Source organism: Apiospora aurea (assembly GCF_038362705.1).
Source record: "Apiospora aurea strain CBS 24483 chromosome Unknown utg000006l_segment0_segment0, whole genome shotgun sequence".
NCBI lineage: Eukaryota > Fungi > Ascomycota > Sordariomycetes > Amphisphaeriales > Apiosporaceae > Apiospora > Apiospora aurea.
Window position 1 is genome coordinate 4,466,414 of NW_027117393.1, and position 25,696 is coordinate 4,492,109.

General features: G+C 54.5%; 10 protein-coding genes across 10 annotated transcripts; 4 read left to right on the plus strand and 6 right to left on the minus strand.

Annotated features, from left to right (window-relative positions):
- Positions 1-474: 474 nt before the first annotated feature.
- Positions 475-2,714, minus strand: PG986_009984 (uncharacterized protein; the record flags this gene model as incomplete). Its single annotated transcript, XM_066846206.1, has 5 exons — positions 475-668; positions 799-1,199; positions 1,273-1,406; positions 1,519-2,159; positions 2,279-2,714. 5 exons carry the CDS (start codon positions 2,712-2,714, stop codon positions 475-477), a joined length of 1,806 nt encoding a protein of 601 aa, XP_066698604.1.
- Positions 2,715-3,748: 1,034 nt separating this feature from the next.
- On the minus strand, positions 3,749-4,846 carry PG986_009985 (37s ribosomal protein s5 protein; the record flags this gene model as incomplete). The annotated part of the gene is made up of 1 exon (XM_066846207.1): positions 3,749-4,846. One exon carries the CDS (start codon positions 4,844-4,846, stop codon positions 3,749-3,751), a length of 1,098 nt encoding a protein of 365 aa, XP_066698605.1.
- A 1,372-nt stretch (positions 4,847-6,218) lies between these two features.
- Positions 6,219-9,932, plus strand: PG986_009986 (polymerase; the record flags this gene model as incomplete). Its single annotated transcript, XM_066846208.1, has 1 exon — positions 6,219-9,932. The coding sequence occupies one exon, from the start codon at positions 6,219-6,221 to the stop codon at positions 9,930-9,932; it is 3,714 nt and encodes a 1,237-aa protein (XP_066698606.1).
- A 516-nt stretch (positions 9,933-10,448) lies between these two features.
- PG986_009987 (aminotransferase) lies at positions 10,449-11,939 on the minus strand (the record flags this gene model as incomplete). The annotated part of the gene is made up of 3 exons (XM_066846209.1): positions 10,449-11,412; positions 11,476-11,808; positions 11,872-11,939. The coding sequence occupies 3 exons, from the start codon at positions 11,937-11,939 to the stop codon at positions 10,449-10,451; spliced, it is 1,365 nt and encodes a 454-aa protein (XP_066698607.1).
- A 641-nt stretch (positions 11,940-12,580) lies between these two features.
- PG986_009988 (DSC E3 ubiquitin ligase complex subunit 3) lies at positions 12,581-13,657 on the plus strand (the record flags this gene model as incomplete). Its single annotated transcript, XM_066846210.1, has 1 exon — positions 12,581-13,657. The coding sequence occupies one exon, from the start codon at positions 12,581-12,583 to the stop codon at positions 13,655-13,657; it is 1,077 nt and encodes a 358-aa protein (XP_066698608.1).
- Positions 13,658-14,641: 984 nt separating this feature from the next.
- PG986_009989 (uncharacterized protein) lies at positions 14,642-18,048 on the minus strand (the record flags this gene model as incomplete). Its single annotated transcript, XM_066846211.1, has 2 exons — positions 14,642-14,822; positions 14,873-18,048. The coding sequence occupies 2 exons, from the start codon at positions 18,046-18,048 to the stop codon at positions 14,642-14,644; spliced, it is 3,357 nt and encodes a 1,118-aa protein (XP_066698609.1).
- A 1,188-nt stretch (positions 18,049-19,236) lies between these two features.
- Positions 19,237-19,567, plus strand: PG986_009990 (uncharacterized protein; the record flags this gene model as incomplete). The annotated part of the gene is made up of 2 exons (XM_066846212.1): positions 19,237-19,450; positions 19,539-19,567. The coding sequence occupies 2 exons, from the start codon at positions 19,237-19,239 to the stop codon at positions 19,565-19,567; spliced, it is 243 nt and encodes an 80-aa protein (XP_066698610.1).
- A 1,097-nt stretch (positions 19,568-20,664) lies between these two features.
- Positions 20,665-21,922, minus strand: PG986_009991 (FMN-dependent alpha-hydroxy acid dehydrogenase; the record flags this gene model as incomplete). Its single annotated transcript, XM_066846213.1, has 2 exons — positions 20,665-21,166; positions 21,231-21,922. The coding sequence occupies 2 exons, from the start codon at positions 21,920-21,922 to the stop codon at positions 20,665-20,667; spliced, it is 1,194 nt and encodes a 397-aa protein (XP_066698611.1).
- A 1,687-nt stretch (positions 21,923-23,609) lies between these two features.
- On the minus strand, positions 23,610-23,950 carry PG986_009992 (NRPS-like enzyme; the record flags this gene model as incomplete). Its single annotated transcript, XM_066846214.1, has 2 exons — positions 23,610-23,910; positions 23,940-23,950. The coding sequence occupies 2 exons, from the start codon at positions 23,948-23,950 to the stop codon at positions 23,610-23,612; spliced, it is 312 nt and encodes a 103-aa protein (XP_066698612.1).
- Positions 23,951-24,351: 401 nt separating this feature from the next.
- Positions 24,352-25,425, plus strand: PG986_009993 (alpha/beta-hydrolase; the record flags this gene model as incomplete). Its single annotated transcript, XM_066846215.1, has 3 exons — positions 24,352-24,743; positions 24,808-25,194; positions 25,260-25,425. 3 exons carry the CDS (start codon positions 24,352-24,354, stop codon positions 25,423-25,425), a joined length of 945 nt encoding a protein of 314 aa, XP_066698613.1.
- Between the last annotated feature and the right edge of the window lie 271 nt (positions 25,426-25,696).

Consider the following 25,696-nt stretch of genomic DNA (forward strand, 5'->3'; position numbering starts at 1 on the left):
CGGTCTGTGATGGCAACGTGAACGAAGGCCATGGAACGGCGACAGAGATGTGTTCGAAGACGATGGAACGGTGAGATGAGAAACGATCGATTAGTGAAATAGAAAAATCATGATATAATGCAAATTATTGTTTTTTTTTTTTGTCGCCCATAAAATCATATATTCGTCTACAGTGTAACACAGGAAATACACGCCGCTGCCGAATAGGTCCCTTCGTAGTACAGGAATTGTTGCCGCATCATCACCATTGGGCTTTGTAGGAACCATTGGTTTCCTTTCTTGAAAATGGGATCATACCGGGTGGTGCCATGGAATAGCTAGCCAAATGGCCTTTTCATTATCACAGCGAAGCTTACATCTTCACCCTTGAACAAGAATAGACAGACAACTTCGGCATTAAACATCGTTTAACCCATAGCAAAGCAGGCCGAATGTTGACCTAGCTACAGCTTTGCAGTACAGATCTCATTGTATTCACGGAGCCTCGAGCGGCGTGAACTGTAACTTAAGCGGTTGAATTGTCGTCGTGAATGTGTCCAGGGCCTCATTGTCGAACACGGCACCCGTCTCTCCGGGCGCGAAGCTCACTTTGAAGTTTTGGATGATTGCGAAAAGTGCGATTCTTAGGGTCATGAGACCGAGATTCTTCCCAACGCAGCTGAAAGCACCTATTTTCAGGGGAAATCACCCATCATCAGCCGATGTATGAGGTTTGCGGATGACAAAATCGTGTAATGGATGAAAGGACAAGCCTCTTAGAGCATTTATGGAATTGCGGAGAATGAAAAGAGTGCTCACCAAGAGAAAACGGAAAGTAAGGAGCCCCATCCGTTCCCATCTCCGCCCGCCGGTCGTCCCCCCACCGCTCCGGCAGGAACTCGTCGGGCCGCTGCCAGTACCGGGGATCCCGATGTAGCCAGACGAGCGGGGCCGTCACGACGACGCGTCCCGGGATGCGGACCTCGTCGACCTGGAGGCCCTCCGGGGGCGTCTCGTAGCGCCCGCTCAGGATCACAGACGGCTTGAGCCGCATGGTCTCGTTGATGAAGTGGGCAAGGTACTTAACGCTTTGGATCGCTTCGTAGCTCCAATTGTTGGCACTGGCGCCCTCGGTTAGGGCCGTGCGCAGCTTCTCTTGCTTTTCGGGATGCGCTGAGGCGAAGAAGAGGGCGTTCGTAAGAGCGGTGGCTGTGGTCTCGCTGGATTTTGATGGAGTTGTGTAAGCGGATTGTTTTTCTCTGGAATATTACATCGGGACAATCGAATACCCACCTTCCAGCGATGAGGAGCAGCTTTGTATCTTCATCCAGGGCCCCTAGCGAAGGTGGCCCGGAACCGTCTTTCTCGGACATGGCTTTGAGCAGCCACGAGACGATATCTTGGGGATAGTCATCCTGGCTCCACGTCTATTTATCCTCCGTCAGCTACTTCAAAGTGAGAAGATAACTTTATCTGTCCTTTCTGTGTATCTAGTATAGGATATTCACTTTAGATAAAGACGAAAAAAGACAAACCAACCTTCTGCTTCGTCCGCCGCTGGCCCTGACAAAAGTTGGCCGTATCATCAAAAGCCTTCATGCCGCCGGGGATGGAGCTCAAGAAGTGCAGGAGCCAGGGCACTTGGCCCAGGATAGCCAGCTCGGACATATTCCCGTGAATGGGTTTCACGGCCGGGTGCTCCTCGAGCGTGGCGAGCTGGTCGAAGCTCTTGCCGTAGCCCACGTCGCCGATCAGGTCGAAGCTGAAGAACATGGACCACTGCGTGGCGTTGACGGGGCGGCCCGACTGCTCCCGCAGGCGCTGGACTAACAGGTCGGCGTGAGACTTGATCCGGGGGCGTAGGTTGCGAGTGCTACAAAAGATCAGACTTTGGCTTCTTTTCTCCGCTTGACCCCGAGCAATTAGGGTTATAGATGGAAAAGGGGGAAAGTGGACGGAAAGAAATCCGTTCCCAGTCCGTAATATACCTTTGATTGAGATTGCCTTATCCCAAGTTCGTCGCCTTCGTCTGTACATGGCGCGATCACGGCACACCATCAGCGATACCTTGTTCGGGTCCAGCCCGAACTGGGCATGCCACGTCGACTTGACACATTTCGAATGGGGACCGAAAATGGCATTGACGGCTGCCTTACGTCTTATAGACACTTCTCTGGGACCTGCATTTTCCCGCTGATGTTTAGCAAGTGAACGAGCCACACACTCCTTCTCATCGTCGATGGGTCTTTATCCCCCCTATCTTCCCTTTCCTCAGGAGTTAGGTGGATATAGCACATACCGGTCCGAACAAAATCGCCGTACGTCTCATGCATCTGGAAGAGTTCGTTGTGGAACTGCAACTTCTTCGAAGCCAAGTACGCAGCGTAGAATCGCGAGAGCTTCGCCCCCAAGGGTCCGGGGATGTGATGGCACCGATGGAAACCCAGTCGGTATACAGCGATGCTGGTAAGGAGGCCCACGTGGAACATGGCCTGAACGAGCGCAGACCTGGCCAGGGCAGCAAAGAGGCTGCCGCTTTGTCCGGCATGGAAATATAGACCACCTAGTCCGAAGAAACACACCACACAGCCAGCTAGGAAATGGTATACGGCCATTTCGAACTCGAACGAGCGGATCGGCATGTGGGCCAGGAGCCCTACGACCGCCGCCGTCAATAAGGCGGTCGAGAGGTCCGCGTGAGCGGCCATGTGGAGTTGCTGTGATATTGCGTCCATCGTCGTTGCTCCCAGAAGCTACATGCGCTCCTCACAATAGCACCTGTCTGACAATATCGGCGATATGGTGGCTAGCTTTCAGGCAAAGAATGATAGGGGAGCATCGAATGTTGAGTGGTGGAAGGACGCAGAGGATGCCCCTCATCAGAACTTGTCAGGGGACTGGGCATTCTATTATAGATCGTGAAAACAGCATCCCCATATTGAGGCAGTGTGGGAGTCGTTCCGATCCTCCCACTTCATCTGCGTGTATGAGGCAAGGGCGTCGGCGCGACCAATCAGACCACCTGATTAGGAGGGTTGAGTTTGTCCGCAATGAAATAGCGTAATCCGCCGACAAGGGGTAAATCCCACCGCGGCGCAACCATGCAAAGCACTGGATGTGATTCAGTTAGAACTGTCCTTGTATCCAAATCAGTAAACTCTAAGAGGGAAACAAGCAATATGGATAATCGGTCGCCACGAATACTACTACATCAACATATCTATTGTTCAAAAGCAACCATATAATGATGATGGCCAAGGATACTACCAATGGGCTTACAGTGGGCACCGAAAGGCCAGAGGACAAATGGGTAAGTGACCAGTTCGGCAACCAGCCGTTGGGCCGGCTCTGGTGACGTTATTGGACCCCGTCCCTTACATTCAGGCTGCCCAACTGCACCGATACTCCCGATCACCCTTAATCGTATCCCTGGTCCCCAGCAAGCGAATACGACACTGGCAAGGACTGCGACAAGATGGGCTGTGGACACGCAAGCCAGTATATCGGCCTCTCTGACTCGAATTAGGGGGTGCGGATGGGATCGATACCGCACTGCTGGTGTCGCGATAGTATAAGTTATCAGCTATCCTGCCTGCGTTCTCAGCTTCCGTACTACGACCACAGCGAGAAATGGCGGCAATGGCGCCGTTCTGCCCAGTATTTCACTTCGCCATGGCGGAACATGCACTGTTCAATGCCCATTTGGACATTGAAAACATAATCGCGTCCTCAGGTTGGCATAGCTCATGCATTGTACGAGCCTCGTGAATCATAATCCGCCCCTCAGCTTCTGTAGTTGACTCATGAGGCCATAACCACCAAGAGGCTTATTCTCCACAGTTCCTTCTGCGCTTTTCCGGGGTGCCGCTTCCGGTTCCCGCTTGTTATTTTGTTCTAAAAGCTCCTTATGCCTGTCTTCCACCAGCTTGGCCAAGGTGTCGATGAACTTGGCCCGACCCTTTTCCTCGGCCGTACCATTCCATACGACCAACAGTTCCTTAAGCTCCTCGATCCTCTGGGCCGCCTTCTCTATGCCAGCTACGGGATCTTTGCTTGTAGATAGCAGGGCGATGATGTCCTCCTTGAACTGCTTGAGCACCTGCTGCCCCTTCTCTTCGGTGCTGTGGTCGTGACCTCCGGCGTCTGGCGCTGATACGGAGAGGAAGCCAGATGTAACCGAAAGCTCGGATGGAGGAAACACGAATTCCATGGCGTCGCCAAAGGTCTTGATAACCGAGTCGAGGCGCGAACGCACTAGCGCGAGGGTCTGGAGTTGTGATATATATGCCGGGTCTTCCATCGTCGCGCTCTTGGGCGTGGTATCGGTTGGCGCGGGGGTCCCTACCGAGGGCCGGCGTTGGGCGACTTCATCTGTCGCATTCTTCTTGCTATCCAGCTGAGCCTGGAGCCCATTGGGGACGAACTTGGCTACGTCGTCTTGCAGGCCATCGGACAGTGCCTCGGAAAGACTCAGCGTCTCTCCGCGAAGCAGTTCCACCTCGTACGCCAAGCGGCTGCCGCTCCTCAGGATGTCGTCGGTGAGCTGGGTAAGAGTGTTGGTCAAGCGCGTGGTCTGCGCATTCAATTGGGACAACAGTGTTTGCGCTTGTGACGATAGCTCGGACAGGGGCACAGCCCCCTCCGGGCTTGAAGACACGGAGGAGACATGAGCCTGTAGCGGTGGTAGGGTGGCGTTGAGGTAGCTGGCGGGATCGAAGGAGGGCGACAGGAAGCTTTGTAGGAAAGGGTCGGACACGTGTTGCGACTTGGCCTCGATTGACTGAACTGCTTTTGATTGCTGGCGGATATGATGGGGAAGGCCTCGCGCCGAGCTTGAGCTCAGAGAGCTGTTCTGACGGCGCCTCATCTTGGAGGTGGAAGAATTGCCCAAGGTACAGGATGCGTCCGGTGGGTGAGGAACGTGTGGGCTGAAGGCAATTGGAAGCTTGAAGCTTGAGGCCTGTTAGGTACATTCAATTGATCGATCGGTGGTTCCCAGAATACGTATCGGGCCCCCACCATGCTCAGCGTGCAGCGTGCTTACTGTCGGTAGGGGCTGAACACCCCGCATGCCGGTTGAGTCATCCCTGTCTGTCACTGTGCTCAATCCAGACTCCATTGCTCAATGGATCCGCAACTGTACTCATTAGGAACTCCACCGACTGTATCTATTTCCATCTAGAGAACTGACAACTTGATGGGTTTACGATAGTAAAAAGAGACGCCAGGGACTATACTATACGTATTCCAGACCATAGGCGATTAAAACCGACTATGCTCTTGAAGTTTCGGGTCTATTCTTTCTTTTCTCCTGAGATATGAGAAAGATGTTCAAAGTTCGTAGGAGGGCAGTACTGAACTAGGTACCTAGGGTCTGATGTAAGTGTGCAGACACCAAAAGCCCCGTGCTCTGCTTGACCACTAAGAAACCATTTACATGCTGCCTGCTAAAGGCAACCTCTCCAGGCAACAGAGCGAGCACTGCCTGGGCTGTCTCCAGCCTTGAATGACATGTATTATTTTACAGTCATAATCAGATCTACCACTCATTGTGGCCTTTTTTCTATTCAATGCTGTCACCTTCATGTACCTCACTCTGACTGTGTTGTTCCCAGATTCAATGTCCCAATTGGTGCTATTCATAACTGGGTGATTGTTCCGCATACCTACCAACGTACCTAACCTAGTGTCCCGTCACATCTACCTACAGTTCACAGAAACAACATCGCGAATCCAACCAACTGTTGATTCGACCAACGCAGCCAGTCCTCTTGTTTATTCCAGTCAGGGTGCCACACTGCATGGTCACTTGAATAACCAGCTATCCCAAAGGCTGGTCAGTGTCAGGTTACGCACACCTGTTTAGGCCGTGTCTACAAAGTGGCCGGCGACCTCGTGCAAACACTGACTGTCCCGCTTCTTAGCAGCAGTAACCGGTTCAACAAACAGACCTTTTGGGAAGAACTACTCCATGGGAACAGTCCTAGATGAGCACGTTATTCCACTGCCAAGTCTTTCCGGAATTATTCTCTCAAAGCAAACCACCACATCCATCGGCAAACCACCAGAAACATCCTTTGACTTTCAGCCTTAGAAGGTAAGTTCAGCAACGTCCCTCTTTTCTCCATACATCTATTATTCCAAGCCTTGGAAATACAGAAACTGTCAAACCTGAACTACTCAGGCCTGCCTTTTTCACCATCCTACGCCTGACATAGGTTCTGACAATCAAGCCAGCAATGAGGGACTACAGACCCAAATACCAGGCCGACCTAGAGTCGGTCCCTGGTAGAAACATAGCCGGCATTTCCGCCATCTCGAAAGCCGACTCGGAAGGTCAATTCGTATTCACATTCAGCCACCACCTTCTGGCACCGCTAGATCATGTTGAGGTGCAGGTGGTGCCTAACGAGTGGTCCGGCTACCCGGCAGAGCACTCTTTTCTGGCTTGGGCAATCACCGAGATCCCCGCTGCCTTTGCAGAGCCACTTGACAACTTTTTCATGCAGTCTTCAGGCCTCCGAGTCCAAGAAGCGCTTGCCGCACTCTCACAAAGCTTCATATCCTCTCTTGTAGGAGGAACAGCAGCAGTCGGCACTCAACCCGATGACGAGGAAGACGAGCTCATGACTGACGTTGAAGATGACACGGCTGGCGAAGAGGAGGAGGATGGATTTGGGGATTTTGGCTATGACTCCGATGAAGATGCTGTTTTCGGTCTTGGGGGCAATGACGGCAGCCAAACGCCTACACTCGTAGCCGCTAAGGTTGAGCAGAAGATTGCGAATCGCATTCGCCGCGACTTCCGTACTGCGCGTGCTTCGGGTTTCAAGGTAGGTGTGCTTTGTGGTTTCGAAGACACGGTGGAAAACAACATCGTTTCACTCTCTGTCCGTGTCGACAAGCTATGCCTATCCAGCGAGACTCTCGAAGCATGGGATCTCACCCTTGATGACTACATCATCCTCTTGATTCGATATGAACGGCATTACACAACGCTGGAGGACGCCTATGAACGAGCATCCGGCCTGTCCAACATGAAGTTTCGTTTGCGCAAGTGCCGCCGCTACAAACCGAGTCTACACCAAGCTCTCAAAGCATTTCACTCGGACAATGCTACCAAAAGCAAGGCCACCGTTGGCTCCGACGAAACCGAACCAGCCGAGTCTGAGTTGAACCTCCTTGGCATCGGCCAGTCTATCGACACCTTCATGGATGCCGACTTTGTTTCCTTGCTCAAGATTCGCAAGAGCTCAGGGGTAAGCTGGGACCAGGCAAATAAACAGCTCGCGAGCATGTCTCGTAATGTGGTTCCAGGACAGTCGAATGCTCGTGCTATCGACATGGGTTCGTCAAAGGGGGAAAGCGACGACGTCGATCAGACGAAACTTCCGGCCTTTATTGCGAAGGACCACTTCAAGGGCGAACAAGAGCTGTCTCTTCCACTTATCGCTGCCCAGTTTGCGATGCGCTATTTCGTCCGGTGTACCGACTACTGCATGGTATGTCACCAACAGGTCGAGGGCAATTTCGAGGCACTGAAGCCGTACGTTTGTGGCAACTCGCTCTGCCTTTTCCAGTACATGAGTATGGGACTGGGACCCAGTGTGAACCAGGAAATCCGCAATCAGCCAAATGTGGTCGATCTCCTCATCAGCTTCTGTTACGCCGGCTTGCAAGCCAACATGAGCGCTAATTCCGCACCTGGTCGTGGAGTACGCGACTTTCCTACAGGCCTCAATCTTCAGGTACCCAAAATCTACAAGAGCGGCAGCCTACCAGCGTACAGTACGTCAATTGCGATGCCTGCCTCGAGGGCCATTGCACCTTACTACAACCCTGTGAATACTGGCCAGCAAGACCCAGCAGAAGAACTTGCCGGATCTCTTGTGGTCAATGGAGTCGTGTTGGTCGATCCGATCAAGGGCCGTATCAGCAGGAACACAATGAGCACATCGATCTTTGAGCTACATGAAAGTAAGGATGCGGACAGATTCAAGGAGGGGAGCTGGGTAGCAATCGTGGCAACGCTCCAGTCTAGCGCAACCGAAAATGTGATCTCGCATGGCCGGGTTGAGAGCATTATTGGTTCGATGGTGACGTTGGCGATTGTATCGGTTCTGCCTCATGTGGACGCGCAGGTTGCGGACAAGTCAAGTGCGTATATGGTATTGTACGACGAGAACCTCGACGATCTCGAGGGAAATAGGAAGGCGGGAGCGATTCTCATGCAGCTTGAGACAATCCCCTCGGTGGCTACAATGCGATCGCATCTCACGGCCAACCCAACCCAACAGATTGAGAAGTGGGATCGACTCACACCAGCAGCCTCGAAACTGCTCAGATGGATAGTGGCATCCAATCGTTCATACATTGTCCAAGTCGATGAGTGTCCAACCGAAGACGGCAAACCAGAAGAGGGTTTAGCTCGTCAACAGGAGCACATAAGTGGCGTGAAAGGTTGGCTGCAGTTCAGGTTTGCCCAGGGCTCCCCCGAGAAGGAAGTCCAGTTCCAAGAGGCTCTACGGCAGGTGAAGAAGCCGCACAAAACGATCCTTGCATGGCACGGCAGCTCCCTCAGCAACTGGCACAGCATCATTCGCCAGGGCCTGAACTTTGAGCAGGTCCATAACGGCAGGGCTTATGGCAACGGTGTATACTTTGGCCACGACTTCAATACGAGTCTTGGCTACTCTGGTCGTTCACACGGATGGGGCGCCGTCACCAGCTCCACAACCGGAAGCAAGCCTTACTGGCCAAACTCGGTTCTGAAGATCGGTTCGGCTGTCAGCCTCAATGAGCTCGTCAACTTGCCGGAGCAGTTTATCAACAACAACAACTTCTGCATGGTTGTGCAACACGTCCACTGGATCCAGTGCAGATGTTTGTTCATCCAGCCTCACCAGTCGCCACAGGCACCTCAGACGGAAGCAGTACAACCTATCGGCACTGAGACATCTACTAACAGACCCTCGAATGTTTTAGAGTTCATTCAGGATCCTGCCAACGAAGCCAAGGGATCGTCAGGGAAACTCTTCGTGCCACGAGGTGCCATCCCAACCCCCGAGGATAAAGGTGTTCAGCAGGCTTCCATGTCTTTGAAGAAGGATGCTCTCGGACATGATGGCGACAGCGAGGATGAAGACGAGGAAGACCGCATGTTCCTTACCATGAACGGGGGGTCCCTTGACGATACTGCATCAACAACCCCATTGTCATCCGAGGGCTCGGCCATCATTCTCGACACGACCAAGACCGACTTCCGGCCGTTTACTTTGGACCTCGATACGCTGCCGAAACTGAGCCCACCTTCGTATGCAACGAGCCAGGCGCAGAAGACCCTCGCGAAGGAAATCCAGAAGCTCCAAGCCACCCAGTCATTGGTCCCGATCCATGAACTCGGTTGGTTCATCGACTTTGACAAAATTACCAACATGTTCCACTGGATCGTCGAGCTGCACTCGTTTGACAAGAGCATGCCCCTCGCACAGGACATGGCAAAGGCCAAAGTGAACAGCATCGTCCTGGAGCTGCGCTTCGGCCGCGAGTTCCCCTACTCCCCGCCATTCGTGCGCGTGATCCGGCCGCGTTTCCTACCGTTCCATATGGGCGGTGGTGGTCACGTCACTTCTGGCGGCGCCATGTGCATGCAGCTGCTCACTAACAGCGGCTGGTCGCCCATTGCCAGCCTGGAGGGAGTGCTGCTCCAGGTCCGCATGGCGATGACCACCCCCGAACCGAGACCGGCGCGGCTGGAAAACACCAAGCCCATTGACCTGTCCAAGAACAACAGCAGCAACAGCAAGAAGGTCCAGTACCGTTCTACGGACTACGGCGTCTTCGAGGCGTTCGAGGCCTACAAGCGAGCGGCCATGACCCATAGTTGGAAGGTGCCCGCGGATCTGCTCGAGGCCACTACGGCCATGACGGAGGCGGACGGAGACGAAGAATAATAGTGCTATTGCTGCAACTACTAGCACATAGATTGGCAAACTCAGAATATTGCTCCGTCTCGAGAAAAAGAAGGGAAGAAGTGCCTGCCTGCTAAAGGTACACAAGCGCAATGATATGGCTTTTGCACAAGCGTAATGAGATAGCTTAATAAAAAAAGCGTTAACAATAGCTAAAACTATTTTTCGTTTCCCAGATTGCGCGGATAACAGGATGGCTCGGAGGCTAGCGATGGGATGGCAAGGGGGAGTATAGAATGCAGAGTAACTTACTTGGCAATAGGTAATGATGGGACCATGAGCGGTTCAGAGATTGAATAATCATCAGTATAGCCCTACTGATTGCTTGCCATGCCCCTGAGGTGGACCCTCGAGAAAGTGTTACCTAGAAGGTAAGCCTGTTTAAGGACACCATTTTCGTGGTCGAATATGCGAACACCATCTAGATCAGCAAATGTAGAGCTTGCCTATTGTATTGTCTCGGATAATTTGTAAACACTACCTAGCTAGGCCCTTGCGTTACTTGATGTACTTCTTCAGCCCCCGGAGCCGCTCTTTGGCGGCCTCGAGCACGTCGTCCTCCTTGCAGACGGCGAAGCGCATGTAGTCCTCGGCGATCCAGGCGTTGGCGTCGGTGTAGAACTCGGTGGGCGGGATGGCGGCGACGCCAATCTCCTGGATCATGAACCAGGCGAGCTTGAAGTCGCGGGGCCGGCTCGCGACGTGGGGCGGGAAGGGGTAGTCGGCGGGCACTTGGACTTTCTGCATGTTGACCATGACGAAATAGCCGCCCTCGGGGTCCGAGTAGGGCAGGCCGAGCTCGTCGAAGACGGCGACGAAGCGGGCGATCTTGCCGCGCATGTCGCGGACAGTCTGATCCCAGAACCCTTCGCCCTCGGCCTGCTCGAAGCCGACGGCGCAGGCTTCTTGCAGCGGGCTCACGGACGAGTAGCAGATGCGCGTGTGCGCGGCGGAGACGTACTGGATCAGGGGCGCGGGCCCCATGAGCCAGCCGACGCGCCAGCCCGTGGCGTAGAAGTTCTTGCCCGCGGAGCCGACAGTGAGGGTCAGGCGCTCGATCTCGGGGGACAGGGTGGCGACGCGGGTGAAGGGGACGTAGTAGAGGCGGTCGTAGACCTCGTCCGAGAGGATGATGATTTCGTGCTTGACGCAGAGGTCGCCGATCTTTTGGAGCTCTTCTTTGGAGAAGACTTTACCGACGGGGTTGTCTGTTTTGATAGTTAGGAGAAGAGACGGGAGAGGATAGGGGGGGATGCCTAAGCGAATCAGACGAAGGAACAGGAGAAGCCTACGAGGTGTGTTGAGGACAATCATCTTGGTCTTGGGGGTTATGGCCTTCTCCAGCTCGTCAAAGTCAATGGCCCAGTTGGCCGCCGAAGACGTTGTCGTGGGACCATCCTTAGGAGGATGTAGCGGGACGTATACAATCTTGCCGCCGGGCATCTCGATATTCGAGATGTACCTAAACAGATGGTCAGATGAGCAGGCCGGCTACCAAACCCATACATGCAGCAGCAAAACTTACTGGTCGAAGAAGGGCTCAAAGAGAATGACCTCGTCACCGGGCTCGATGAAGGCCATGAAGGCGCTCAGCATGCCCTCGTTGGCGCCGGTGGTGATGGTGACCTCGGTGTCGGGGTTGAGCTGGCGGCCCCAGAAGGGGGAGTAGGCGTCGGCGATGGCCTTCTTGAGGCGCGGGCGGCCCTTGGTGGGACTGTACTGGTTGCAGTCGACCTTGTCCAGGGCGGCCTTGGCGGCGTTGATGATGAAGTCGGGCGGGTTGTAGCCGAAGAAGCCCTGGCCCATGTTCACGATGGGCTGCTGGGGCGAGGCGGCCGCGGCTTCGTTGATGATGGACCTGCGGCGGGGTTAGCACCTGGCCTGACTTAGAGCCGTCGCAGGGTAAGCGGGAAATACTCACCAGACATCTTGTCGCTGGCCCGTCACCCGGGCGGCGGGCTTCAGCTTGGCAGGGAGGCCGTTGGTCATGGTCGAGCAGAATCCACGTCGACGGCTCGGGTTGAAATGTCTTGTTAGTCGAAGCGGGGTTGTCGTTGTTCTGACGGCCGACCTGAAAGTATTCATGGAGAAACAGGAACAAGGAGAAGAAGAAGCTATCGCCCACACGACGACACTACTTTATGTACGGTACGTGAGTAAGTGAATTCTATTGATATTTGCAATTGCGTATGCACCAATCAGAGAAACGACCGAGTTAAATGCGCATGCCGTCATCGGCCTTCTTCCAAGAGTATTCCCTATCGAGTCTATCGACGCCAATTAACCTAGGCTGTCCTGGGATCAGAGCACGCAATGGCTGCAACCGCGGGGTGTTTCTGCATCTTACGACTCGCGCCCTGCACGAGCTGACAAGCTTGCTTTAGCTTGCCCGGAGTACCCCACTAAATAGAGCCTCTGGCGATTGTCCATGTGGTTTCTGGGCGGCTGGTGCTTTCCCATCGCTCGCTCAGTCCCTGAAAGTGATGAACGTATGCTAAAAATACAGGGGGCCAAAAGACATAGTAACCCATCCTCCTCTCAACGCCAGGCCCAACTGCGACTTGCGACTTTGCGCCGATTGCAACAACGATGCCCTCTCTCCGAGCCCCTAATTCTACACCGACCCGATCATGAGTTCTCTCAAGCCGCCGCCGCTCAACAGCGCGGCCCTGGGACCCTTATCGCCCAATCTCGCCCCGGCACCACTGTCGCCGCAACCGCAACCGCTCTCCCTGACCATCCGCTTCAGCGCCTCGATCCCGGACCTGGACCTCGAGATCCCGCACCCCGCCCAGACCACCGTCGTCTCCCTCAAGCACCTGATCCGCGGCCGCCTCGCCGAGCCCAACTCCCAGCGCCGCCTGCGCTTCATCCAGGGCGGCCGCATCCTGCCCGACACCGCCGCCCTGAGCGCCGTCCTGCGCGCGCCCCCGCCCGCGCCCCCGAGCCGCTACGACGAGTACGAGTCTTTAGTGTCTGCCTCTTCTGGCAACAAGGACGATGATACTGCGGGTAAAGACAAGGGAAAGGGTAAGGGCAAAAACATCCCCAACCGCCCCCCGCCGCCCCAGCGCATATACGTCAACTGCAGCATCGGCGACTCCCTCACCACGTCCGAGCTCGAGTCCGAAGCCAAGGCCGCCCTCGTCCCCGTCGCGCCGCCCAGCAGTCCCCTCCTCCGACCTACCTCGCCCGCGGGCACCCCTACCCCCGGCACCACTACCGCCAACAACAATGCTCAGACCCCAAATCAGAACCAGTCCCAAAACACGCCCCGCGGCTTCGACCGCCTCCTCAACGCCGGCTTCACCCCGGCCGAGGTGAACCAGCTCCGCCTCCAATTCCGCAGCATCCACTCCTCGCGCTACACCCCCGACACCCTGCCGAGCCCCGACTCCTTCCGGCGCATGGAGGACTCGTGGATCGACGACAACGGCGCCGTCGCGATGCCCACCACCGCCTCCAACGCGGGCGGCGGGTCCGGCCTGGACGAGGAAGGCGGTGGCGGCAACAACGCCGGCCTGGCCGGCCACCTGGACGCGCTGGTCTGGGGCGTCGTCACGGGCTTCATGTGGCCCCTCGGCAGCTTCGGCTGGCTCGTCCGCCAGCACGGCATCCACAGCGACCGCTGGAAGTTCATGGTCTGCGTCGGCGTCTTCTTCAGCTTCCTCATCGGCATCGTCCGGAGCATCTCGGGTGGCAAATAATGGGCGGCAGGCAGGGAGTGTACATACAGTTGGGGCAAACAAGCACTTGTGGCTATTGGTTCTCGGGGGTGTTGTTGTTTACGATGGTCTTGCTTGGTTCTTGAATGCGTGCTTATACATAGCGTTGGCGTTGGCGTTGCGTTGGGACAACCCCCAGGGATCGGATATCCTTACTCTTCATGATAGACACAAAAGTTGTACAAAGAAAAACATTTTACTTGGCGATGTCCAGTCATAATTTGGCAGCTCAGAGATGGGCGATGATACCTTTATGGCTGTAGAGTGCAAGCCAGCTAAAACAGCGCGGCAGACGAGTCAGAGGCATGGTTGTTACTTATTACTACATGGCCACGTTGATCACATACACAATGACAAAACAATAAAAGGGCTTTGCATCGCCGCCAACCTAGCAGCGATGCCGATTCATCTATCTAGCAAATCCCTATAGAATACTTGGCAAGACCTCGAGACAACTCACCTACGAGATGTATCCCCGTTGATGGCGTTAGCGCTGCTGTTCGTATATAATTCGCCTGCATAACAGAAAGACCAATTTATCCCACGAGGATTATATCCAGTGAGACCAATGGTACTCCAGGCGAACAATAGACGGGCCAGGTTATCCCATTAGACAACATATCTAACGAGATAGACGTGACATTATATCCAGCGGGACCAACGTGACACGCTATTCCAGCTGAATAAACGTGACACTGTTTCCAGTGGAATGAATGGAACGCTGTGCTAATAGCACTGGATTGTTCCCGGTCTGTACAGTGGGTGCAACGCTTCCGCCGATGGGGGAATAATTACTCTGTTCTCTCTGGTCCACACCAAGCAAGTGGTATAACTGCTGTTCCCTGCCAAAACATCCTGAACTCCATAACACAACACCTCTTACGAGGCGTATAATCAGGCCCTCAAAAACTGAGTAGGCCCTGCTGAACAACAGAGGATAACCATGCATAACCAGGACTTTGTGGTTTACAAGTATAGACTCTGGGCAGCAACGATATCACGTCTGATCTTCGCCAAACTCTCCTCGAACTTCGTCGTGAGCTCCTCGCTGCCCATGACCTTTCCGGCTTGGGCCATTTGGCGTAGAAGCTCTTCGAGACGGCGGAAGAGACGAATGAGGGAGCCTTCGTAAGCATTCGTCATTTTGCTATAGATTATTAGTATCGAACGATTAATAAGGGTACCTAGGAAACTTACCAGATCTCCGAGAACGGCTTGCCATTGGACCAGGCATAAACGGTCTCCATCAACTGCCACTTGAGAGACTGGACGTACTCGTCCTCGTTGACCTCCAGTTTGCTTTCTTGGCTAATCTTGGCAATGATCCTGGCCTTGGCCTGTACTTGCGAGTAAGGCTTCTGCAGCTCATCTCGGAGCGTGGCAGCCTCAACCTTCTCCTCGAAGATGAAGACACTGAGGATGGCGGCGCACATCTCGGGCGTAAGCTCGTTGAAGAAGCGGTCGAAGAGCAGTTCGGAAAGCAGGAGCTCGTGACCCTCCGTAGAGGAAATCTCGCAGGCAACACGCGCCTTCATCTGAACAACGTCGGCGTCGTTGATGAAGTCAAGGCGGCGAAGGACACGCTTTCTCGATTTCAGCTCATCAAGCTGGGCGATGCTGTGGGCCTTACCAATCTTCTTCTTGATGGCTTTAGTCTGGTCGGTGAGCGAGATCTTTCTCGAGTACTGCTCCCAGAGACCGGGCAGCAAAGGCGAGCCATGCAGAGGGTTGGCAAGCAGTCGTGCCTCCAAGACCTCGATCTTTCGCAGGAGCTTCTTGAAAGAATCATCAGTGATACCCATGTTCTCGATTGGGTCAAGAATGGGGACACCATCGGGGAATCGTCGCTCGACCTCGGTCAGAGACTTCAGAACCGAGCCGCGGACCTCTTCCATATCCTCGCGGTTCTTGACGTCCTTGGGCATGAAGACTCGGATTTGACTGATGGTCTTGATGCAGGTAAACAGACAGGGCACAACCTGGAAGCTGCAGGAGCTGGACTCGCCACGCGTAATCAGGCCATCAGGCATCTCCTTGGAGGGTTGCGAAGTCTGGGAAGCAGGGGCGAACGGCTCGCTATCAGGGTCCAGACGGAGATAAACGTCGACGAAATATGACTCTTGGGGCTCGTATTCCTTCTCGCCGAACTTGGGGGCTTTGCGAGGAATGAAGTTGACAACAACGCCCCAACCGAAATCTTGACCGGTTTTGGGATTCTGGATCTGAATGATCCGACCAGGCTGGAGGTAATCCAGGCAGTGTGTGGGATGCTGAATGACGTGGATCATGTCCTTGGTGTAAGCCTCAATCTGGTGTCGAAGACTGTAGTAGTCCTTGATGGTTGCTTCGTCAGGGATGACCATTCCGTCCTTCTCCTTTTGCAAGTTCATAAGATCTTGCTCCAGTCCAGCTACACTGGCGCTGTTCTGGAACTGGAAGAAACAGTTCTCCAGCATGAATTCGGGCGAGATGGCTTCGATACGCAGCAGGTTGAGGACCATGTTGTAGCCCAAGTGGAAGGCAGAGTTGAGACGATCCTGCGAGCCAGCAACGATTTCCTTGGCCGTTTCAGGCTCCAGTTTGTCATCAACCATCATGATGACGATACCACGCTCATCAAGACCACGACGACCGGCTCGACCGGACATTTGAATGTATTCGGACGAGGTGAGAGGACGGCGCTGTACACCATCCCATTTGGTGACTTGCGTGAAGACAACAGTCTTGGCAGGCATGTTCAGACCGATAGAGAAGGTCTCAGTAGCAAACAGCACCTTGATGAGTCCTTCCTGGAAAAGGATCTCGATTGTCTCCTTCAAGATAGGCAGCAGGCCGGAGTGATGCACACCGATACCCTTCTCCAACAGCGGGAGCAAGTTCGAAATCTGGGGCAAATCGCGGTCCTCCTCCGACAGCGACTCGATAGCACTGGTGAAAACCTTGCGCACCATCTGCTTTTCGCTGTCATCGTTGAAACTGAACTTGGACACGAACAGAGCCATCATCTCGCACTCGCGTTTGCTGAAATTGAACACAATAACCGGGTTGAAGTTCTTGTTCATGATCATCTTGACAATCTTCTGGATGTCGGCGTTGGCCTCATCTTTACCGTTCTTCATAGGCTTCTTGTGTTTGCCCTTTCCGGAGCTCTTGGCGCCAGCCTCTTGGAGGTCGGCACCCTTCTTGTCCTGGATCATTTGCATGGTCCTGTTGAAGTTGTTCTCTCGGAAAACGCCCTTCTCATCAACGACGAGGAAGATGCCGCTGCCGCCAGCGGGGAAGAAGTAGTTCTGCAAAGGAGTAGGACGGAAATCGGTATAAACAACGTGGCATGCCTGTCTGTGGATCTTGGCTATCCATTCGGCGAACTGGAAGGCGTTCGGGATGGTGGCAGACAAGAACACATATCGCACCTTATCGGGGAGAAGGATGATGGTCTCTTCCCATACGACACCTCTCGACTTGTCTCGCATGTAGTGGATTTCGTCGAAAACGACCCAGGCCACCTCGCGCATGATCTCCGAACCGCGGTACAGCATGGAACGCAGAATCTCGGTAGTCATGACCAGACAACTAGCAGTAGGGTTGATGGTGACATCACCAGTCATCAGACCGACATCACCGAAAGCCTCGTTGAACTCACGATACTTCTGGTTGCTAAGGGCCTTGATGGGCGAAGTGTAGATCACTCGGGTGTTCTGCTTGAGGCAGTGTGCGATTGCGTATTCGGCGACAACAGTCTTTCCGGCACTGGTATGGGCGGAAACCAGCACACTCTCATCGCGTTCAATAGACGAGATGGAAAGGCGCTGGAAGGGATCAAGGGTAAAGGGCCATGTGCGCGCTGGCTCCTTGGGCGCTTTGTGTTGGGAAAGAGGGACGTATTCGTAGTCCAGATCCGGGGGAAGAGCGACTTGATGCTGGATGTTGTGCTTCAAGACGAGGTTAGATTCGTCGGCGGGCGCAAAGCCGGCGGCGGCGGCAAGCTCTCGAGATTCGGCAGTTTCGAAGCTATCCGTCATGACGGGCGCCTCGGTAGCCCCATCCTTGCGCCGGCGCTTGCTGTCCTGCTCATCGGCCATGACTGTGTCGCCGTCGGCACCTTCAACAGCGTCCTCCTCGGGCGAGGTAGGGGCGGCGTCGGCCATTTCTACCTCTGCGGCCTCGGGAGCCGATCGTGTGGACTCGCCGTCGGCGCCATTGCCCAGCTCGCCGGCCTTTCTCTTCTTGTTCTTTTTCTTTGACTTGGTCGGCTTGCTGGCGCTTGTGTTGGACTCGATCTCAGTCTTGGCCTTGCCGTCGCCGTCGCTGGCGGCAGTGGCAGCAGTGGCAGCTGCCGGCTGGTCTTCGAAAACATCGAAGAGGTCATCCATCTTTGCACCTTATCGCATCGATGCGCCAAGAGGAGTGGTGGTGTGAGAGGTCGACAAATTGATGGACCAGATCTGTTGTTACAAGATCGTTGGGGGGAGATGTTATTGCAATGGAGGGTTAAGTGGCTGGGCACTGCAATAACCGGAATTGCTACTCGATCGACGATCTGGGGGGAATCGCGTAGCTGCAGCTTCTGCGAATGGGAAAAAAAAGTTGGCGGACTACGCTCGCCGACTGCTATCAGTGGCAGAAATTAATTGGTAGTGGGGCCCTCGGCGACTCGATCCAGTGGAACGTCTAGATGGGCAGGCGGTGGTTGCAGTAGCTCCCAGCGTTGATTCCAGTGTTTAAGTGGTCTGCACGGGGTAATGCTGGGTGAAGAACCACAATAACCACGGCCTGCTATTTCGATCCAGCGTTTATTCCAGTGCTGAGGATGGTTGATGCTTGGTTATGGCTTGGTGTTTTTTGTTATGTAATTGATCATCTAGAGTCTCCTCTAAATATGCCCTTGATGTACAGACCTGCCTTGTGGTCATCAATGGGCAGCGGCGGCGAGTCTTTATACTCATCGACAAGCAGGTTTCGTCGCGAGGGAGTTTCTCATCCAAATGGGACGGCATCTAAGTCAACGGTCACTCGCGACTGTAGTTTTCGACAGCCATCGTTCAGTCAGTCACAATGAAGGTTTCGATCCATCTTGAATGTGGCCGGCGATAGTGTGGCGCCTGTGGCGCGTTTACACCGGAAGTGGCCGTGCTTAAGATATGCGAACCTCGAAATGTTCCTACACCAATCAATTGCGGTCTACTGGTATTGACAGTGAATTATCACAATTACGGGCTATTAATACATTTATGTATAGGCAGATTGATATGCGTACGTGGTAGATACGTGCAGTTTGGTTTGAGCATCGTAAATGGGCAATTAAAGCACTTGAGGGTACTTGGTACAAAGGATGGGGTGGCGATTGGGCCGACATTGAACCGACCGGCTATGCGCAGCTTCTACAACCTCGTCGAGCTTCAACCCGTCATACGACATTTTGCAAAGCTCACTCCAGCAAACCATTTCACACATCTCCACTCTGCCCATTCGCGTGCAACAGTCTCATCAAGGTAAATGCGACACCCCGGATTGACGATTAACGATTGATTCGGGACCATCTGCTAAAACCAATTGACCAGATGTCTCCTCAGTCCGTCCTCCGCGCCAGCCCCCGTGCGGCCAACATGATCAGCCGCCGCATGTTCCACGCGACCCGAGCCCGCCTCTCGTCGCCCTACCACTACGCCGAGGGCCCCTACACCAACCTGCCCTTCAACACCAAGACTCGCTTCTTCGCCGTCCGCTACTGGCTGTACATGGCCACCGGCTTCTTCGCCCCCTTCGGCATTGCCAGTGCGTCATTTCCTCCTCTCGCGGTTCAATGGATCGATAAATCCGGCATAATAGGGACCATCTTACTGACAAGCTTGTTACTATCTAGTCTGGCAAACCAACAAGCCCAAGGCTTAAGCGGGTTCTTCGACAACACTCAATTGGTATCATCAATTATTGGTGGCTCGAGGAAAGAAGCATGGGATAGACGGGACGCGGCCGAAGCTGCAAGTCAAGGACGTTGTACATATATCGACAATAGAGGTTGAGGCCATTGCCAAGAATCGAATTCCTTATGTCCTCTACGGCCATGTGCCATCATCGTGCTGGAAGGGGCAAATCGCATTTGGTGCCCCTCAATTGCTGAGCTTATAAGGATGTATATCCAGCCTTTCGCCCGAGCGTGACGATGAGTCATGGATCGACAATGGCCATTCCAACGCCAGGTGTCCTAGGATTCCGCTCATTTTGACTTGGGTATCGGGTCATCCGGATCAGCTCCCAGGGCTGTGGTGCTGCTTAAGAGTATTGTGCGGTTTTGGCTGAACTATCTACAGAGCCGGTGCTTCTCTTTGACTCAGAGAGATTGTTCAGTCGATCGAATGCTCTCCCGGCGGGGTGGGCGGTCGGGGTAGGGTTCGATTTTATCATGCTCGGCAGTCATCGCGAAACCCAGCGTTCAGAAAACTTAGTCGCAACGAGGTATACGTCGACGGCGCGTAGGGGGCTTTAATCCCCTCCTCCATTGTGGGAAGGGGACCATCGAGGTCAGCCCACGATACGCGAGAATAACCGATAAATGGCAAAACCTCTGTGGCTACCAAGATACGCTTCAAATTGGCAATCTTGGTCAGATGGTGAAACCCTTCCAAGGATAAATTGATAGAAACAAATATGCAGAAAGTTGCTATGATGCTTGCTTATTCCGGAACGGATCCAGGCCATTCCAACTAGTATCCGCAGGCAAGGTAATATAGACCATTGAAAACGATAGAACTCAAGAAAGAAAGCATCATACACACAGGGCTGTTGATGCCATGTGCTTTAAGAAAATTGTATACACAAGCGTGATTCATTACATTAGGTACGTATGTACAGTGAGTATTTACAACTTTTAGAACAGATCCGACTCCTTAACCAAAACAGACCGATTAAGGTGCTCTGGCGACGAAGACGGGATACCCGCCAAGTGCAGCGTCAACTCAAGGTCACCCAGCATCGACTTAAGCACATGCTCAACACCCTCCTCGCCCCCCGAGCGCGAGACCATAGACGTACGGACGCCCAATAAGACAGCACTTGGCCCCCAGCGCGAGCGCCTTGGCAATATCCGCGCCGCAGCGGATCCCCGAATCGAAAAAGACGTCGAGCTGCTCCCCCACCGCGTCCACGATGCGCGGCAGCACGCCCAGCGAGCTGTTGCCGCCGTCCGTCTGGCGGCCGCCGTGGTTGCTCACCACAATACCCTGCACGCCCGCCGCGACGGCCTGCCGCGCGTCCTCGACCGTCTGGATGCCCTTGAGCACGATCGGGCCCTTCCAGTGCTCCTGCAGGAACTGGATGTCCTCCCACGTGTGGCTCATGCCCGGGAACACGGTCCGCGTCCACTCGGCCACGGCCGCGCCCATGTCGTCTTCGACTTCGCAGCCGTGCTTCTCCTTGAAGGTGGCGCGGAAGACGGGATCCGTCATGCCGATGGCGACGCCGATCTGGTCGGACCTCAGGAAGGGGTTGTATCTAGAAGTGTTTGTTAGCATTGAAGAAGCAGTTCAATTGTGGAAATCCAAGAGTTGGGGCTTACCCGTTATCCATATCGCTCGGCCTCCAGCCAAGAATATACGTATCCAGCGTCACGAACAGCGCCGAGAACCCAGCCTTCTCCGCCCGGCTCAGAATCGACTTCGTGATATCCTGGCGCTCGTTGGGCGGCCAGTAGAGCTGGAACCAGCGCTCGCCGTCGCCATTGGCTTTCGCCACGTCCTCGATACTGGTCGAGCTCGCCGTGCTCATAATGTAGGGAACGTGGGATTTGGCAGCCGCCGCGGCCGCCGCCATCTCGCCCTCGGGGTTGAAGATGCGCTGGACGCCGACGGGGGCGCAGGCGATGGGGAACGGTAGCCGCTTATCGCCCTTGTCGCCGCCCGCCACGTTGCCGGCGCACGTGCGCAGACCCGTCACGGAGAGGTCCGGGAATCCCTCGCCGGAGGCTTTTACTAGGCGCTTGGGCACGATGGACCATTTACCAAAGGCCTCGCGGTTCTTGCGCGCCGTCTCGCCGGTTCCGGCGTTGCCCGTCACGTACCCGGCGCTCTCGGCCGACATGCGCGCCGAGGCCAGGGCTTCCCATTCCAGGGGCTTGAAGGTGAAGGGCGGGCGTTGGTACTTCAGGCCCTTTTGGTAGACCGAGTTCTCGTACTCGATGGGGTTCGGGTCCTGGTGCTTTTCCATCTTGGGCCGCGTCGCGGCCTCGTGCTGCTCTGGTGGTGGGGCCATGTTGTTGATGATGATGTCTGTATGCGATATGAAGTTATTTGTTGTTCCTGTGTTTTGCTGGATATATTACACTTGATTCATTCGAATAAATAGGAATAAAATTGGTATGTCTAACAGGAACAACGGCCATTGCCGTGGCTATAAGTATGAGCAATAACCGTTATTGACTTGCAAGAGCTCCATCGCTGAACGCCTACGTCATTGAATCTTCGAGGCCTGTATACTAGTTTTGTTTCTATGCAATGGTTCCACATATCAAGCTCTGCAATATGCAGGCTGGTTGCCTTGACCGGATGGCCGGGAGTGCAGATAACCTGCAGCGGTTTTCCAGCTGAGGCAAGCCAACATCCCGGCGGAGCGTTGAGGCTGCATTTGCTGGCCCTTGTTGTTGCTCCTGATCTCCCCATTCGCAGGATCTTCACGTGCTGTGTTGTCACACCATGGCTGGCCTCTTGGGCTGATGTGACGTCAAGATTAGATGAGTTCAAGTGACCGACAAAGAGATTTGAGCCTGCAAAAACACGTACAGATCTTCTTGCGAAATATGACCGAATAGCCTGTGCCAACTTGAGTGTAGGCCCGATTTCGTGACGAATTAAGCGGATGGGAACCCACTTCGACACGGACCTTGCCCGGCATGCTTGAGCCGACAAATCCCGGGGTAAAGCAGACACAAAATTCGACGTTCCCGGTTTCTTGGCAGGCCAACGGAATACGCGGCCAGAACCTGTGGAGATTTTGCGGTTCGTGACGCCGTCGAGCCAACTTTTCGAAGGCCGATCTAGATTGTTCTGCTGTAGCAGCTGCCGAGTAACCGGCGTTCCGACATGCAAGCAACCCACGATTGCAAGGCGGCAAGGCGGCAATCAAGATCCGAGGTTTTAATACTAAAAGCTGCACAATGCAGATCCAGGCGTTTCCGGAGCAAACATCCGTAGGAGGTGTTATCCGCAGGAACGAACACCTTCCTTCTTGCTTGTCCGCGCACATCGTATATCTGAAAGATGATGATGCCCGGGACCGCGTGTTATTGCTGCCAACCGCTCCTTTTCGCCGGTCAGGAAGCCAGCACATCGGCCAGAGGTCTTCTAGGATCCATGGTATTGCGAACGCTGATATATCATTACGCATGCCTGGAGGATCGTATTTCCGTGAGGGACGTCGTGCACGAGGGAGGGCGCTCTCCGCCGCTAATGATCACGGGGGTCGCGCCGCTGACCATTTCCACTGGCAATTAACAGCCGAAAGCACATTGGCTTTGGGCTTGATATGACCATAGCGGAAACTCGTTGCTTTGTCGCCGGAGCGCGCTTTGGACACAGGTCCTGTCTCGAGGTAATTGTCCGCAGCGGAAGAAGGGTGACCCAGTTCTATCCCGCCGGTCCTCCGCATGAAGCGAAATTGGTCACCAAGAGGTAGTCGACCATTTAAGGTTCTGAGCCTGATCTTGGTCGCGGTCCCCGCCAGAAGTTGATTCAAGGTCCTACAAGTAAGGTTAGGTATTATTTGTGGAGCCGGAATCGAAGACTGAGCATATTACCCTAAAAGGTCCTTGGATTTTCGAGGAAGCAGTACGATACGGGATGTGCATCGACAGCACCCTGTTGGAGGAAATGCTCTGGGCGACATGCTCAACATCCATCCAGCCTTACATCAAGTACGGGAAATGACCAACGCCAAACAAAGTTCATTCGCAAGAAAGAAAAAGAGAGAAGAAAAAAAAGACAGGGAAGATGTGGTAGCTCTCCATCGTGGAGGGGTTCAGCTTCTCGGCCGTGGTGAAGGAGATGATGTCGTCTGCCCGGGCACAGAACCGCCACAGTCCAGGCTTGACGGGGTGCGACTCGAAGAGGTCGCCCATGGCGTGCTCTTGCTTGTCGGGGAAGGTGGAGAAGACGCCCTGCTGCAGGGCGTACTTGTCCTCGCGCACGATCGTCGGGTTGTCGAGCCCGTCGCGGTCGTCCCGGAAGACGGCGCCGAGACAGGGACTCGGCGAGATATACGGGAAGGCGATGACGAAGCATGCATGGCCCCCAAGTGCCCCCGCTGCGCCCCTCCCCCCTCCGTGTCACCACACAATCTGATACGCAGCACGAATGCGCCGATTCAACATCCGTGAGTTGGTAGAATATGCCTGGCATTGGCTACCAGACGGTCGGGAGTTCTGAAGTCGCACACGGCCCAACGGAAATCTGCCCCCTCTCTTGCTAGATTGCGACCAGGATACAATGTGATTGCTGATATCAAATAGTTATCCCTTGCCTTAGCCCGCTCCCAACCATGGCCTCACATGTGATAGAACCAACCGAGAGGAGCTTTCTTCGTTCCTGACTTACTTTAAGGTGAATTCCCTTGGCGCACCTGTCTTCTCGCTCCGTCTCGGTCAAAGTACCATGACCAAATTACAATCCTTCTGATTCCGTTTCAACATGACTTCCACTGTCGCTCTCCCCTCCAAGTCAGACGCCACTTTGGCCTATGAGCTGATCCCAGGAGACGATGCAAGCAACCTGCTTGTCGTCTTCCTGAACGGCCTCGGTCTCGCCCAGAGCGTTTGGAAACCGACCATCGAGCTCTTCCGGCAGTCGAGCGTTTCCCCCAAGCCATGGATGCTTACCTACGACCGCTACGGCCAGGGCGCTTCGGCCCGAGATCCTCGAGAAACCTGGCCAACCAAGGATCCCGGCTACGCCCACACGCTGGACGATGTCACCGACGACCTCCACGAGCTACTTCAGACTCTATCTCCAGCTCGTCACTCGCGCATCATCTTTGTGAACAACAGCATCGGTGCGCACGTCGCCCGACGATATGCTGATAAGTACGCATCCAACACTCTGCTAGTCCAACGCGCTGTGGCTAAATTGCTTGTGCATTCGAGCTAGATACCCTGCCGTCGTGGAAGGAATCCTCTTCCTGGACTCCAACACGGGCAACACTGACTATGAGAGCATCTGGCCGGACCCTAAGGACCCGTCCTTCAACCTGGAGACCATGGTTCCTCCCGGCACTGCGCGTGATGTGTACGAAGCCGCCTACACCAAGATGACTACCATCTTCTCACCCGCAGCGAAGAACCCGGAGGGCTTTGACCGACGGGAGATCAAGAACATGCTTCCTGATCCGTCCAAGCCCAAGCTGAAGGGATCCAAGATCTCCTCGGCCAAGGGCCCTTGGATTACCGTCGTCGGCCATGAGCTTGAGCAGTTCTCCAAGGAGGAGTGGGCCATGATGAAGATCCCCATGGGCATGGCTGCCATGTACACCCAGCCGTGAGTGAGCGCCTCATTTCTTGCGTGCATAGGCGCCCACTGAACTGACCCCGGCACGCAAACAGTATGTGGCAGAAGTACAACGAGGGTCTCTGCCTTCTCACCGACCCAGACCGGGCCAAAGGGCCACTGATCGCCCCCGGCACCGGACACTTCGTCCAGAAGGATAACCCCCCGTTCGTCGCCAAGGAGCTCGAGGAGCTGGTCAAGAAGGTGGAGGGCTCGGCTTAATGCAGCAAGCGCGGTGACGGGAAAAGCTGCAGCGGCTTCCACGTGGGGGCTATAGTCTACACCGAGTGCCACATATGATCCTCCAGCCCCCAAATGGACGGGCCAAGACCATGCTTGGCAGCAGTGTGTTGCTAGGGAGCGCGGTAGAAGCCGACCTTAGGCAAGTCGATTGCCCAGATAACATTATGATCTGTAGTAGGGATAAGGGGGAACGGCAATCGGATGGAGAAAACAGCAACTTCGGTTCAAAGGAAACTTACCCGTCACGCTT